Source organism: Esox lucius, chromosome 17, assembly GCF_011004845.1.
Source record: "Esox lucius isolate fEsoLuc1 chromosome 17, fEsoLuc1.pri, whole genome shotgun sequence".
In the NCBI taxonomy this organism is placed as follows: Eukaryota; Metazoa; Chordata; class Actinopteri; order Esociformes; family Esocidae; genus Esox; species Esox lucius.
In genome coordinates this window covers 45,085,122-45,100,335 of record NC_047585.1, presented here as the reverse complement: position 1 = coordinate 45,100,335, position 15,214 = coordinate 45,085,122, and the positions used below count along the sequence as shown (strand labels likewise).

At 44.8% G+C, this 15,214-nt stretch overlaps 1 protein-coding gene across 3 annotated transcripts in view; it reads left to right on the top strand.

Moving 5' to 3' along the window:
• The window catches only part of lrp3 (low density lipoprotein receptor-related protein 3), a 32,682-nt gene extending 23,811 nt beyond the window's left edge, over positions 1–8,871 (top strand). For 2 of the 3 annotated variants that reach the window (XM_029113847.2, XM_029113848.2), the window contains exons 8-11: positions 114–275; positions 1,670–1,773; positions 4,165–4,297; positions 7,014–8,871. In XM_029113847.2, the coding sequence (XP_028969680.2) occupies positions 114–275; positions 1,670–1,773; positions 4,165–4,297; positions 7,014–7,781 (1,167 nt within the window). In that variant the 3' untranslated portion in view covers positions 7,782–8,871. The remainder of the gene's footprint in view (positions 1–113; positions 276–1,669; positions 1,774–4,164; positions 4,298–7,013) is intronic. The other variant, XM_029113846.2, reaches the window with a different exon arrangement.
• Positions 8,872–15,214: the final 6,343 nt, after the last annotated feature.

The following is a 15,214-nucleotide window of genomic DNA, read 5'->3' as shown; positions in this document are numbered from 1 at the left end:
CAAAGTAAGATGGTCTGAGGTTGTCATGCTTGTTACACCACTGTAATGAAAATGTTTCAATACATTCATTAATGTGTTAATGAATGGTCCCTTTATGCTCACCTTCGTTACAGTGCCCTGATGGGTCGGATGAGAAGAACTGCTTTGACTGCCAGCCCGGGAACTTTCACTGTGGCACCAACCTGTGCATCTTTGAGACGTGGCGCTGCGACGGGCAGGAGGACTGTTTGGACGGCAGCGATGAGAGAGACTGCCTAGCAGCAGTGCCCAGGAAGGTACCCAGCAAAAACAAACCATAACCCATCTTCAAAGGTGGGGTATTGACCTCTGACCCTACCAGGTGTGAGCCTACTGGTTTTGTTGTCCTACCTGGTAATAGATCTAAACTGGCTGGCCTGGCTCTAAGGTCCAAAGTTTTATCTATAGCTCCCCGTCTGTCTGCCCGTCTGTCTGTCTGCCCGTCTGTCTGTCTGCAAGCCTGTTTGACGTATTCCTTTATTTATTACCTGTGTTATTACGGGATAGTGACATATTCCTTCCTTTATTTACCTGTGTTATTACTGGACAGTGATGTATTCCTTCCTTTTTTACCTGTGTTATTACTGGACAGTGACGTATTCCTTCCTTTATTACCTGTGTTATTATGGGACAGTGACGTATTCCTTTATTACCTGTGTTATTACGGGACAGTGACATATTCCTTCGTTTATTACCTGTGTTGTTATGGGACAGTGACGTATTCCTTCCTTTATTACCTGTGTTATTACGAGACAGTGACGTATTCTTTTATTACCTGTGTTATTACGGGACAGTGACATATTCCTTCCTTTATTACCTGTGTTATTACGGGACAGTGACATATTCCTTCCTTTATTACCTGTGTTATTACGGGACAGTGACGTATTCCTTCCTTTATTATCTGTGTTATTATGGGACAGTGACTTATTGCTTTATTACCTGTGTTATTACGGGACAGTGACATATTCCTTCCTTTATTTACTTGTGTTATTACTGGACAGTGACGTATTCCTTTATTACCTGTGTTATTATGGGACAGTGACGTATTGCTTTATTACCTGTGTTATTACGGGACAGTGACATATTCCTTCCTTTATTACCTGTGTTATTACGGGACAGTGACATATTCCTTCCTTTATTACCTGTGTTATTACTGGACAGTGACATATTCCTTCCTTTATTACCTGTGTTATTACGGGACAGTGACATATTCCTTCCTTTATTTACCTGTGTTATTACGGGACAGTGACATATTCCTTCCTTTATTAGCTGTGTTATTACTGGACAGTGACGTATTCCTTCCTTTATTACCTGTGTTATTACGGGACAGTGACATATTCCTTCCTTTATTTACCTGTGTTATTACGGGACAGTGACATATTCCTTCCTTTATTATCTGTGTTATTACTGGACAGTGACGCATTCCTTCCTTTATTACCTGTGTTATTACTGGACAGTGACATATTCCTTCCTTTATTACCTGTGTTATTACGGGACAGTGACATATTCCTTCCTTTATTTACCTGTGTTATTACGGGACAGTGACATATTCCTTCCTTTATTATCTGTGTTATTACTGGACAGTGACGTATTCCTTCCTTTATTACCTGTGTTATTATGGGACAGTAACATATTCCTTCCTTTATTCCAGGTGATCACTGCAGCACTCATTGGCTCACTGGTCTGTGGCCTCCTTCTGGTCATCGCTCTGGGCTGTGCCTTCAAACTCTACTCCCTCCGGACCAGAGAGTACAGGTAGGACCACTGTCTGTCTGTCTCTGGTCTGTATGTCTGTCTGTCTCTGGTCTGTATGTCTGTTTGTCTGTCTCTGGTCTATATGTCTGTCTGTCTCTGGTCTGTATGTTTATTTGTTTCTGGTCTCAATGTGTCTGGTTTGTCGGTTTGTCTGTCTCTGGTCTGTCTGCCTGTCTGTCCATTTCTGGTCTGAATGTGTCTGGTTTGTCTGTATCTGGTCTGTCTGTCTCTGGTCTGTATGTCTGTCTGTCTCTGGTCTGAATGTGTCTGGTCTGTCTGTCTGTCTCTGGTCTGAATGTGTCTGGTTTGTCTGTCTCTGGTCTGTCTGTCTCTAATCTGTCTGTCTTTTGTCTGGGACGCTAACGTATGTATCAGAGACTACCGGTTAGAAGCATCTTTTATTTCTTTCCTTCTCTCAGTCGCTCTCTCTTTATGTCTATCTCTCTCTCTGTTACTAACTCTGTCTGTTGATAACATTATCTCTCTTTCTGTTACTAACTCTCTGTCTGTTGATTACATTATCTCTCTTTCTGTTACTAACTCTCTGTCTGTTGATAACATTATCTCTCTTTCTGTTACTAAGTCTGTCTGTTGATAACATTATCTCTCTTTCTGTTACTAACTCTGTCTGTTGATAACATTATCTTTCTCTTTCCGCACCATGATCTCACCCTCTGTTGAATTCCTCTCTCCCTCCTCCTCTATTTTTACTTGTTGATTGGATTTGTAGTTAATTAGCCTTTCCTCCCCACCCTTTGAGCCACCCAGTCTCTTAGTGTTCAGCCACTAATCAATGCAGGGAAACACACACATTTCAAGCAAGCCACAAACAATTTGAAAAGAAATCTGACAAAGCAAAATGTCAAAAACGATCTGTGAGTAAAATGGATCACCTACAACAGTGGATTTAGAGTTGAAAGACATTTCAAAAAACTCTGACGTAACCCCTTAATGATTAATGAGAGCTGTGGCCAGGCCATGGCGCCTGGGAGGTTAGCCAATAAGCACAGCTTCCATTTCCCACTGGGGGGGCTGCGCTAATAGGGTAACGCTGCTAGCCTCGTTGGCTCTGTTAGCATTGTTGTGGTGGGATTGAGTATGGTAGAGAGAATGGTAGAGAGAGGGAGAGAGAGAGAATGGTAAAGAGAGGGAGAGTGAGGGAGAGAGAAGGGTGAATTGCGCGGCTGCATCATTAGCGGTCCTGTGGCGTCGGTGGTTAAGTGTATCTGGTTCTGCAGAGTCTGTCATGACTCACTATACTGATCTACTGATGTGACGCGGAGACACGAGGAGGGGTGAAAAAGACAGGCTGTGAGAGGGAGAGAGACAGCAAAGAAAAGAGAGGGAGGGATAGAAGTATGATGGAATGAGAGTGTGCAGAGCTGGGAAGAGACAGGAAGAGAGGGAATAAGCCTGGCATCCAAACTAATGTAACCTGTGACAGGAGGAGGTTGTTGTATTAATCTGTTAATAGCCTTGGTTTCATAACACTACAGTGTGCAATGAAGTACAATAAACCATCAGACATTTAAAGACACCTTTCTTCACAACGCAGCTGGCTATGTCATCTGTCGGGTTTAACCTTTAAAGGTAGAGGAGAGGTGGACAGCCAGAGACGAGAGGGTTATGGAGAGAAAGCGGTGTAGAGGTCGATTTGTGGTTATAATGATTTTTTCTAACTACCAGAGTTCAGCCACTGTGAGGTTATAGATTCAGTCAGTATCCCAAATGGCACTCTAATCCCTAGTTAGCGAATTAGCTTTCTACATTGTGAATAGGTTGCTGTTTCAGGTGCAGCCTGTGTATCTGTTAACTTCATCCATTGTTCAGTACCATGGACTAACTGTCCTCCCTGTGTATCTGTTAACTTCATCCATTGTTAAGTGCCATGGACCAACTATCCTCCCTGTGTATCTGTTAACTTCGTCCATTGTTCAGTACCATGGACCAACAATCCTCCCTGTGTATCTGTTAACTTCCTCCATTGTTAAGTGCCATGGACCAACTATCCTCCCTGTGTATCTGTTAACTTCGTCCATTGTTCAGTACCATGGACCAACAATCCTCCCTGTGTATCTGTTAACTTCCTCCATTGTTAAGTGCCATGGACCAACAATCCTCCCTGTGTATCTGTTAACTTCATCCATTGTTGAGTGCCATGGACCAACTATCCTCCCTGTGTATTTGTTAACTTCATCCATTGTTCAGTACCATGGACTAACTGTCCTCCCTGTGTATATGTTAACTTCATCCATTGTTCAATACCATGGACTAACTGTCCTCTCTGCAGTGATGATGTACCTAAGAAATCCTCCCCCTCGTTTCCCCTCAATTTCTCTCTCTCTCTATCTCTTTTTGTTCCTTCCCTCCTTCCTTCCTTCCTTTCTGCAGAGCTTTTGAGACCCAGATGACTCGTTTGGAGGCAGAGTTTGTTCAGAGAGAGGCTCCACCCTCCTACGGTCAGCTGATTGCCCAGGGCCTCATTCCACCTGTTGAAGACTTCCCTGTATACAATCCTACTCAGGTAACTTACACAAGCAAAACTACTACCACCACTACTACTACTAATTCTACCGTACTATTACTACTATACTATTACTACCACCATCATAATACCACCTACTTACTACTACTATTACTATCACCACTACTACTACCACCACTACTTCTATTAGCACTACACTATTACTACTGCTACTACTACTACTACTACTACTACTATTACCACTACCATTTCAACTATTACCACTACACTACTTCTACTACTGCTACTACTACTATTACCACTACCACTTCAACTATTACCACTACACTACCACTATAACTACCACCATACCTCAACAAAAACTACTATTACTACCACCATACCACTACTACTACTACCACTACTACTACTACCACCATTAGCACTACTACTATGACCACTACTACTACTAATACTACCACCATACTATTACTACTACTATACTATTACTACTACCACCATACTAACAATACTGCTAATACTACTCCCATAATTACAACTTCCATAATAAGTATTCTACTAGCACCATATTGCTTCTACTATTACTACAATACTACTACTAATACTAAACTGCTGTTATTACTACTATAATACGACTACTACTACTACTACTACTACTACCACCACTACTTCTATTACCACTTCACTAATACTACTGCTACTACTACTACTATTACCACTACCACTTCAACTATTACCACTACACTACTACCACTACACCACTACTACTACTACAACTACTACTACTTCCACTGTAATGAAATGCCAATAAACAATGCAAAATCATGTTAAGGACAATAAAAAAAAAAAATCTGATTTAATAGTTTTATGTATATCTATATATTATAACTCAGTTTCAATAGATTCTATGAACATTCTAATCCAGTCATAATAGTTTCGGTGTTTGGGTTTCCATCCGTGTCAGGATTTCAGAAGATTAGGGAAGAGACTTACATGTGTTTGAGTTCTGGGATAATGCGGATGTCTGTCAGGCCTCCTGCAGCCCAGGGTCTAAATGTCTAAATGTCTCCACCTGCGGCTAATCGGGACTGAACAGAGTGGCTCAGTCCCACGACACTGACAGGAGGACAGACCACATTCCACCCTGTTCCCTATATACAGCGCCACTATGGAACATTTAGGGCATAGAGGACCATTTGGGACACCTCCTGTGCAGTATTACGGCTCTCCCCCTCTGGCCCCCTCTCACTTACACTCACACACACACCTTGTGAAGCCAGTATTAACCCAACACAGGCTGGCCGCGAAGGCTCTCTCTCCCCTGATCATCACACACAACGCTGGACGTCAGCCTGGGCTTGGGTCACGAAATAGGATGGGGAGGCGAATGAAGCCAGCATTTACTAGGGGACTCACTTCCTGTTATTCAAACCACTAGGGGGCACACTTCCTGTTATTCAAACCACTAGGGGGCACACTTCCTGTTATTCAAACCACTAGGGGGCACACTTCCTGTTATTCAAACCACTAGGGGGCACACTTCCTGTTATTCACACCACTAGGGGGCACACTTCCTATTATTCAAACCACTAGGAGGCACACTTCCTGTTATTCGAACCAATAGGGGGCACACTTCCTGTTATTCAAACCACTAGGGGGCACACTTCCTGTTATTCGAACCACTAGGGGGCACACTTCCTATTATTCAAACCAATAGGGGGCACACTTCCTGTTATTCAAACCACTAGGGGGCACACTTCCTATTATTCAAACCACTAGGGGGCACACTTCCTGTTATTCAAACCACTAGGGGGCACCCTTCCTGTTATTCAAACCACTAGGGGGCACACTTCCTGTTATTCAAACCACTAGGGGGCACCCTTCCTGTTATTCAAACCACTAGGGGGAACACTTCCTGTTATTCAAACCACTAGGGGGCACCCTTCCTGTTATTCGAACCACTAGGGGGCACCCTTCCTGTTATTCGAACCACTAGGGGGCACCCTTCCTGTTATTCGAACCACTAGGGGGCACCCTTCCTGTTATTCAAACCACTAGGGGGCACCCTTCCTGTTATTCGAACCCCTAGGGGGCACACTTCCTGTTATTCAAACCACCAGGGGGCACCCTTCCTGTTATTCATACCACTAGGGGGCACACTTCCTGTTATTCATACCACTAGGGGGCACCCTTCCTGTTATTCAAACCACTAGGGGGCACCCTTCCTGTTATTCGAACCACTAGGGGGCACCCTTCCTGTTATTCGAACCCCTAGGGGGCACACTTCCTGTTATTCAAACCACTAGGGGGCACCCTTCCTGTTATTCATACCACTAGGGGGCACACTTCCTGTTATTCATACCACTAGGGGGCACCCTTCCTGTTATTCATACCACTAGGGGGCACCCTTCCTGTTATTCAAACCAAATGGTCTTTGTCGGTGCACACTGTGTCAGAAACCAGTGTCTATGCTTTAAGTAATTTGTGTACTTTATTATTCTCCTAGGAAATAGTAGTTAGTTACTAATGATGGCCTAGAGCCCACTCCCTTCCCCAGATGTCTGCCTGCCTGTATGTCTGAGATGGGACTTATCTGGATCACTGGGTTCTCAGTTTGGATCTGACTCTGATGTGTGAGATCTGAGTGTTCCCATGGCAATGGGTTAACAAATGACTGCCAGCTTTTATGGTCACGCTGACCAACTCTCTCTCTTTCCTCTCTCTCTTTCTCCATTGCTTGTAACCCCGTCGCCAGGCGTCTGTGCTCCAGAACATTCGTACGGCGATGCGGCGGCAGATCAGACGACATTCCTCCCGGCGGGCCACATCTCGCCGTCGCCTCGGCCGCCTGTGGAGCCGCCTCTTCCACCGAGGAACCCGTTTCCGGGGCCAGACACCCCTCCTCACCCCGCCCGGCCCCCACCCGGGTCAGGTGGCCCTCGGCCTGCACTCCTATCACACCACAGGGAGGTCCGGGGGCGGCGGGGGGCCGATGACAGCGAGGACCCCATCGCCCTGCTCCACAACCCCGCAGGCTCTGTCCGAGTCTTACCCCGCCTCGGAGTCACCCCCGTCACCCCTGTCCCCCGTCTCCCCCTCTGACAGCGAGCTGTCCGCAGGTTCCCCGTGTTCCCCAGAGAGCCGGGGAGGCAGAGTGAGTTTCCCGTCCAGCCCCGGGCAGGAGGACGTCTCCGCAGCGCCCCACCCCTGCTCGCTGGCCCAGCAGCGCCTCACGGAGGGCGACACGTGTCATTACACCCGCCGGGCCTCCAGGAAAATGGTCCTGGGCCTGGCAGCCAACCTGAGAGGGGTGGCCTTCCGGCAGTACTCCCCCCTGGGGCTCCCCTCCCCTGTTACTCCCCCCGTCCGCACCCCTGACCCGCAAACGCCCCTTTTCCACCCCTTGACCTCGCCCCAGACATCATCCCCATCAGAGGACAGTGAGAGGGACCAGGGCCACCCTGAGCTGGACGTTCTGGGCAGCAGTGATGAGGAGGGAGGTGAGACCCTGGTCCGCTACTAGGGACCTACCTGGGCGTGAAGACAGACGTCTGTGTTCGCCCGGAATTAACGGCATTGTCACGATAACTGTCAGTTATAATGTACATCTAGAACATTGTCGTGGACCACAGTTTCTTTATATTACATCTTCAAACGACTGCCACTTCAAATGTTGGAGCCGTCGATGTTCCCTGTAGCCGTCACAAACATTAACAAACGGGTTTCATTTGAAACATTTCTCTAACAGTGCCATGTATATTGTTAATGAACGAGATCACATTCTGTTTGGTCGATGTCGATCATTTTCGGTTTATAGTTCCAGCTGGTAGGGAACTGTCTTTTCTAACTTGACCAGGTGCCAACACACAAACACACACGTACACATACACACATACACACAAAACACACACACACAATACACGCAATCAAACACACACACTATCATAGAAAGACAGGGCCTATTTCGACAGAAGGCAGCCCAGTGGTTGAGCATCAGTAACCAGAAGGTTACTTGTTTGAATCCCTGACCCGGAAAAGGGAATAAATGTCTGTTGTTTAAGACAGTTCTTCCCTAATTGCTCTTTGGGCTCCTGGTGTGGAAGCCACCCAAACAGTTACAGTTTGGTGAATTTCTGAAGGATATTAGACTGTCACAATCTGAAAGTCACAAAGCTTACACCCCTCCTCCCATGTCCTGTCACCCCCCCCCCACCTTGATTCACACCCCCCGGCCTCACTCAGGGCATTTCATCCACTAACTGACACTGACTGGGTGGTGTGGTTTAGTCGGACATCACCGTCTGGATTGCTGAAATGACAAATAGGTTGCAACAGGAAGAGGATGTTCTGAAGTGTTGTTGTACACGTGATGTCCATGTTTGAGATGTCCGAGTGTGAGATGTCTCTGTGACATGTCTGAGTGTGATGTCTCTGTGACATGTCTGAGTGTGATGTCTCTGTGACATGTCTGAGTGTGATGTCTCTGCGACATGTCTGAGTGTGATGTCTCTGCGACATGTCTGAGTGTGATGTCTCTGTGACATGTCTGAGTGTGATGTCTCTGTGACATGTCTGAGTGTGATGTCTCTGTGACATGTCTGAGTGTGATGTCTCTGTGACATGTCTGAGTGTGAGATGTCTCTGTGACATGTCTGAGTGTGAGATGTCTCTGTGACATGTCTGAGTGAGATGTCTCTGTGACATGTCTGAGTGTGATGTCTCTGTGACATGTCTGAGTGTGATGTCTCTGTGACATGTCTGAGTGTGATGTCTCTGTGACATGTCTGAGTGTGATGTCTCTGTGACATGTCTGAGTGTGAGATGTCTCTGTGACATGTCTGAGTGTGAGATGTCTCTGTGACATGTCTGTGTGAGATGTCTCTGTGACATGTCTGAGTGTGATGTCTCTGTGACATGTCTGAGTGTGATGTCTCTGTGACATGTCTGAGTGTGATGTCTCTGTGACATGTCTGAGTGTGAGATGTCTCTGTGACATGTCTGAGTGAGATGTCTCTGTGACATGTCTGAGTGTGATGTCTCTGTGACATGTCTGAGTGTGATGTCTCTGTGACATGTCTGAGTGTGATGTCTCTGTGACATGTCTGAGTGTGATGTCTCTGTGACATGTCTGAGTGTGATGTCTCTGTGACATGTCTGAGTGTGATGTCTCTGCGACATGTCTGAGTGTGATGTCTCTGCGACATGTCTGAGTGTGATGTCTCTGCGACATGTCTGAGTGTGATGTCTCTGCGACATGTCTGAGTGTGATGTCTCTGCGACATGTCTGAGTGTGATGTCTCTGCGACATGTCTGAGTGTGATGTCTCTGCGACATGTCTGAGTGTGATGTCTCTGTGACATGTCTGAGTGTGATGTCTCTGTGACATGTCTGAGTGTGATGTCTCTGTGACATGTCTGAGTGTGATGTCTCTGCGACATGTCTGAGTGTGATGTCTCTGCGACATGTCTGAGTGTGATGTCTCTGCGACATGTCTGAGTGTGATGTCTGATTGTGATGTCTCTGTGACATGTCTGAGTGTGATGTCTGAGTGTGATGTCTCTGCGACATGTCTGAGTGTGATGTCTGATTGTGATGTCTCTGCGACATGTCTGAGTGTGATGTCTCTGCGACATGTCTGAGTGTGATGTCTGATTGTGATGTCTCTGCGACATGTCTGAGTGTGATGTCTCTGCGACATGTCTGAGTGTGATGTCTGATTGTGATGTCTCTGTGACATGTCTGAGTGTGATGTCTGAGTGTGATGTCTCTGCGACATGTCTGAGTGTGATGTCTGATTGTGATGTCTCTGCGACATGTCTGAGTGTGATGTCTGAGTGTGATGTCTGAGTGTGATGTCTGTTGATTGCTTGCATTCCGTTCAGTGTGTTTGTTTGACGTAGTAGCGTGTCATAGCGGTGTGTCTTAAGGTCGTGTCAGGGGGCGACACCTCAGGGATGTAAACTGACCCATGCCTGTTATCGTTCGTCACTGGGAGATGGATGTGACTCTAAATGGCTTGATGTTCCCTATTTAGTGTGCTACTTTCAGAGCCAAATGGTTCATGGTCTGTACGTGGCTAATCACTGGAAAATGAGCGCGCTACAATAGGATACCCTTTGGGACACAGGCTTAGCAACTGCTATGGAGAAACAGACACCAGAAAGTATTCTGGTTTCTGTTCAGGTCATGTTGTTAATCAGTGCCATTGAGACTTAATGATGTGCCCTTAGAGACATTTGTCCCTGTCTGTCTTTTTGTTTGTTTGTCGATCACAAGGTATCAAGAGCAGACTGGCAATCTAGCATTTTGGGCCATTTGGTCCCAGTGGGCCTGTCCTTTGGGGTTTTCATTTGGTCCCAGTGGGCCTGTCCTTTGGGGTTTTCATTTGGTCCCAGTGGGCCTGTATAATAACTGCAAGACATACATAGACTGACAGACGCGCTGTGACAGGCTCCTTCTTGGCTTTATGTCACTTTTGTTTGACCCTGTGGCCCCTGCCATCTAGGGTTCCATATATCTATGATTGTAAACCTATGTTATTAGACTGTCTAGGGATATATACAGTATCTCACAGAAGTCAGTATACCCCTCACAGTTTTGTAAATATTTGATGATATCTTTTCATGTGACAACACTGAAGAAATTACACCTTGCTACAATGTAAAGTAGTGAGTGTACAGCTTGTATAACAAGTACATTTGCTGTCCCCTCAAAATAATTCAACACACAGCCATTAATGTCTAAACCGCTGGCAACAAAAGTGAAAATGTCCAAATTGGGCCCATTTAGCCATTTTCCCTCCCCAGTATCATGTGATTTGTTAGTGTTACAAGGTCTCATGTGTGAATGGGGAGCAGGTGTGTTAAATTTGGTGTCATCGCTCTCACACTCCCTCATACTGGTCATTGGAAGTTCAACATGGCACCTCACAGCAAAGAACTATATAAGAAGATTGCCAAGACCCTGACACTGAGCTGCAGCATGGTGGCCAAGTCCATACAGCAGTTTAACAGGACAGGTTCCACTCAGAATAGGCCTCGCCATGGTCGACGAAAGAAGTTGAGTGCACATGCATATCCAGAGGTTGTCTTTGGGAAATTGACATATGAGTGCTGCCAGTATTTCTGCAGAGGTTGAAGGGGTGGGGGGTTAGCCTGTCAGTGCTCAGACCATACACCGCACACTGCATCAAATTGGTCTGCATGGCTGTCGTCCCAAAAGGAAGCCTCTTCTAAAGATGATGCACAAAAAATCCTGCAAACAGTTTACTGAAGACAAGCAGACTAAGGACATGGATTACTGGAACCATGTCCTGTGGTCTGATGAGACCAAGATAAACGTATTTGGTTCAGACGGTGTCAAGCATGTGTGGCGGCAACCAGGTGAGGAGTACAAAGACAAGTGTGTCTTGCCTACAGTATGGTGGTGGGAGTGTCATGGTCTGGGGCTGTATGAGTGCTGCCGGCACTGGGGAGCTACAGTTCATTGAGGGAACCATGAATGCCAACATATACTGTGACATACTGAAGGAGAGCATGATCCCCTCCCTTTGGAGACTGGGCCGCAGGGCAGTATTCCAACATGATAACGACCCCAAACACACCTTCAAGACGACCACTGCCTTGCTAAAGAAGCTGAGGGTAAAGGTGATGGACTGGCCAAGCATGTCTCCAGACATAAACCCTATTGAGCATCTGTGGGGCATCCTCAAACCGAAGGTGGAGGAGCACAAGGTCTCTAACATCCACCAGCTCCGTGATGTCGTCATGGACTCCAGTGGCTACCTGTGAAGCGCTGGTGAACTCCATGCCCAGGAGGGTTAAGGCAATTCTGTAAAATAATGGTGGCCACACAAAATACTGGCCCAAATTGGACATTTTCACTTAGGGGTGTACTCACTTTTATTGCCAGCGATTTAGACATTATTGGCTGTGTGTTGAGTTATTTTGAGGGGACAGCAAATTTACACTGTTATACAAGCTGTACACTCACTACTTCACATTGTAGCAAAGTGTCATTTCTTCATTGTCACATGAAAAGATATAATCAAATATTTACAAAAATGTGAGGGGTGTACTCACTTTTGTGTGATACTGTATGTCTATGATTGTAATCCAATGGCCAAGACAATATCACTGCTAGCATATGGTGGCTTGTGTTCAGAAGCCAAGCCTTCATATGACTTCAACAACACAGTCGGTCAAAGTATAACACTGAAGTTTCTGGTTAGAGTTCTGGAATTGTAAGATAAACACTGGAGCTGTTTCAGCATGCGTTTTTGCAGTGATGAACACTGGAGGTGTTTCAGGATGTGTTTTTGCAGTGATAAACACGAGGTGTTTCAGGAAGTGTTTTTGCAGTGATAATCACTGGAGGTGTTTCAGGGTGTCTTTTTGCATATATAAACACTGGAGATGTTTCAGGGTGTCTTTCTGTGGAGATAAACACTGGAAATGTTTCAGGGTGTCTTTCTGCTGAGGTAAACACTGGAGATGTTTCAGGGTGTCTTTCTGTGGAGATAAACACTGGAAATGTTTCAGGGTGTCTTTCTGCTGAGGTAAACACTGGAGATGTTTCAGGGTGTCTTTCTGCTGAGGTAAACACTGGAGATGTTTCAGGGTGTCTTTCTGCAGAGATCAACACGGGTGTTTCGTGATGTCTTTCTGCAGGGATAAACAATTCAGACGCTTTAGTAATGGTCTCCATATTTTACACATTGAAATGGAAAACAAATTTATAACGATCACAAGAGTGAGATTGATTATTTGTAAATATTTTAATAACCATTAATATGCAACTCATTGTGGAAGAGGCACAATTCTCACTCGCCAATAAAACATTTTTATTTCTAAAGTTATTATTTTTAAACAACTATTAAAAGAATTGAAGCCTACATTCCAAACCATATCTGAACCAAAACATCTAAAAACATCTCCCTCCACATAAAGACATGCCTAAATGTTATAGGGGATAAAATAAGAGTATCAGAATGGAAGAATGACTATCCCAAAGCTTTGAAAACTGCTATAATATTAGTTGTAATAGCAGCCGTTTTATTTTGGCGTCGCAAATTCCTGCAACTCTGTGTCCTCGGTGGGAGAAAGACATTGCTGCCATTTGATATGCATATTGTCACTTCTAATCAAATAATATCAGAATATGTTAACCCCAATGAGAAGAAAGTGTACATACGTGTATATGTTTGTATATAATGAGGTTTTCTTTTGCAACTATTTGTATATTTGCGCTACAAACTCGATTTGAAAGTTGTCATGAGAGTTTGTGAAACTGCAGGCCGTTGCGACAGTTCCACGTTGAGCTGTTGCCACAGCAACACTGTACAGCCTTCTGATTGTCTTTAAGGAATGCACCCCAAATTGCACCCTATTCACTTTCACCACCTTGGGCCCTGGTCAAAAGTAGTGCACACTACATATGGAATAGGGTGCCATTATGAGACTCATTCCCAGGTGCCTTCTGTCTTTAATAAAAAATACTTTGATTACGACTGTTTCATGTCTGTGAATGTCTCTAGTCAACAGATGCATGGCGTCCACGCTGGTGTCAAAACGACTACGACTAACGAAGGCCTAGTGGGGAAAAGGTAGAGGAAGATCCACACATGATGTCCTTTTTCTCCAACGTCTGTTTATTGAGCTATTATTGTTTGACAATAATCTTTGACAAAACGGACAGATACACCAAAAATACACCATACGTTCATTATATGAGGCACGTGTGACAGTAGGCCATGAGGAATGTGGCGTTTTTAGAATCCACACATGAGTGTTGGTGCGTTCCGAGCAGTTTTTTACAGTATTAGTATTGAGAGTGTGGGTGCGTTCCGAGCAGTTTTTTACATTATTAGTATTGAGAGTGTGGGTGTGTTCCGTGTGGTCTTTTGAGGGTGTGGGTGCGTTCCATGTTGTCTTTACAGTATTAGGATTGAGAGTGTGGGTGCATTCCATGTTGTCTTTACAGTTTTAGGATTGAGAGTGTGGGTGCGTTCCAGGTTGTTTTTCTAGCATTAGCATTGAGTGTGTGTGCGTTCCAGGTTGTCTTTTCTGTGGAGAGTTAGTCATTGTGATCTATTAGGATTTATACATAGTTACCCAGACCTCACATTAACTAGCAGATTTGGAATGTTTCTGGAATACCATAAATATTATACAAAGCTGTTTCATATTGTAAATTGCGTAGTTTACCGGCAAAACAGACTACCTGGAACACGCCACACAACATTCCACACAACATGGGCTTGTTCCACTTGACATGCATAGGAAAGCAGAACAGAAAGACTGGGAGGCTTAGGGTCTATTCAATACGAAGGAAGTTCATTCATGAATTAATCTCAAATTCCAATTCAGTAATTTCATAAATGGACATAATTTCAATTGCTTTGCAACAAAGTGAAAATCGTATTCTATACCTTTTTCTAAAATCTCATCCTGAATTGACCCCAAACCAGGTAGCAGAGTGTCTGTCTGGCCAGAAATGTCCAGCATAAACAAGCCACATTCTAGCGAGCTAGTCTTCTGGTTTAAAAAACAATGACTTGGGTTGGTTTCTCTGAGACGGATAAAGACTAGTCCTGGACTAAGAAAAATCAAGCTCAATGGGGAATCTTGTTTTTAGTCCAGGACTTGTCTCCATCTGGGTCCGCAGAATTGGCCATTGGTGTTATCTCACATAACATACAACCCTGTTTCCAAAAGGGTGGCATGCTGTATAAAATGGAAATAAAAATAGACCGCAATCATATATTCAATAGAAAATAGTACAAAGACAACACATCAAATGTTGAAACGGAAAAATGTTATTGTTCCATGAAAGATATATGCCCACTTTGAAGTTGATGCTAGCAACATGTTACAACAGGTCAGTAACATGATTGGGTATAAAAACAGCATCCCAGACAGCAGAGGCATTGCTAGGATCACAATACATTTGGGAAAT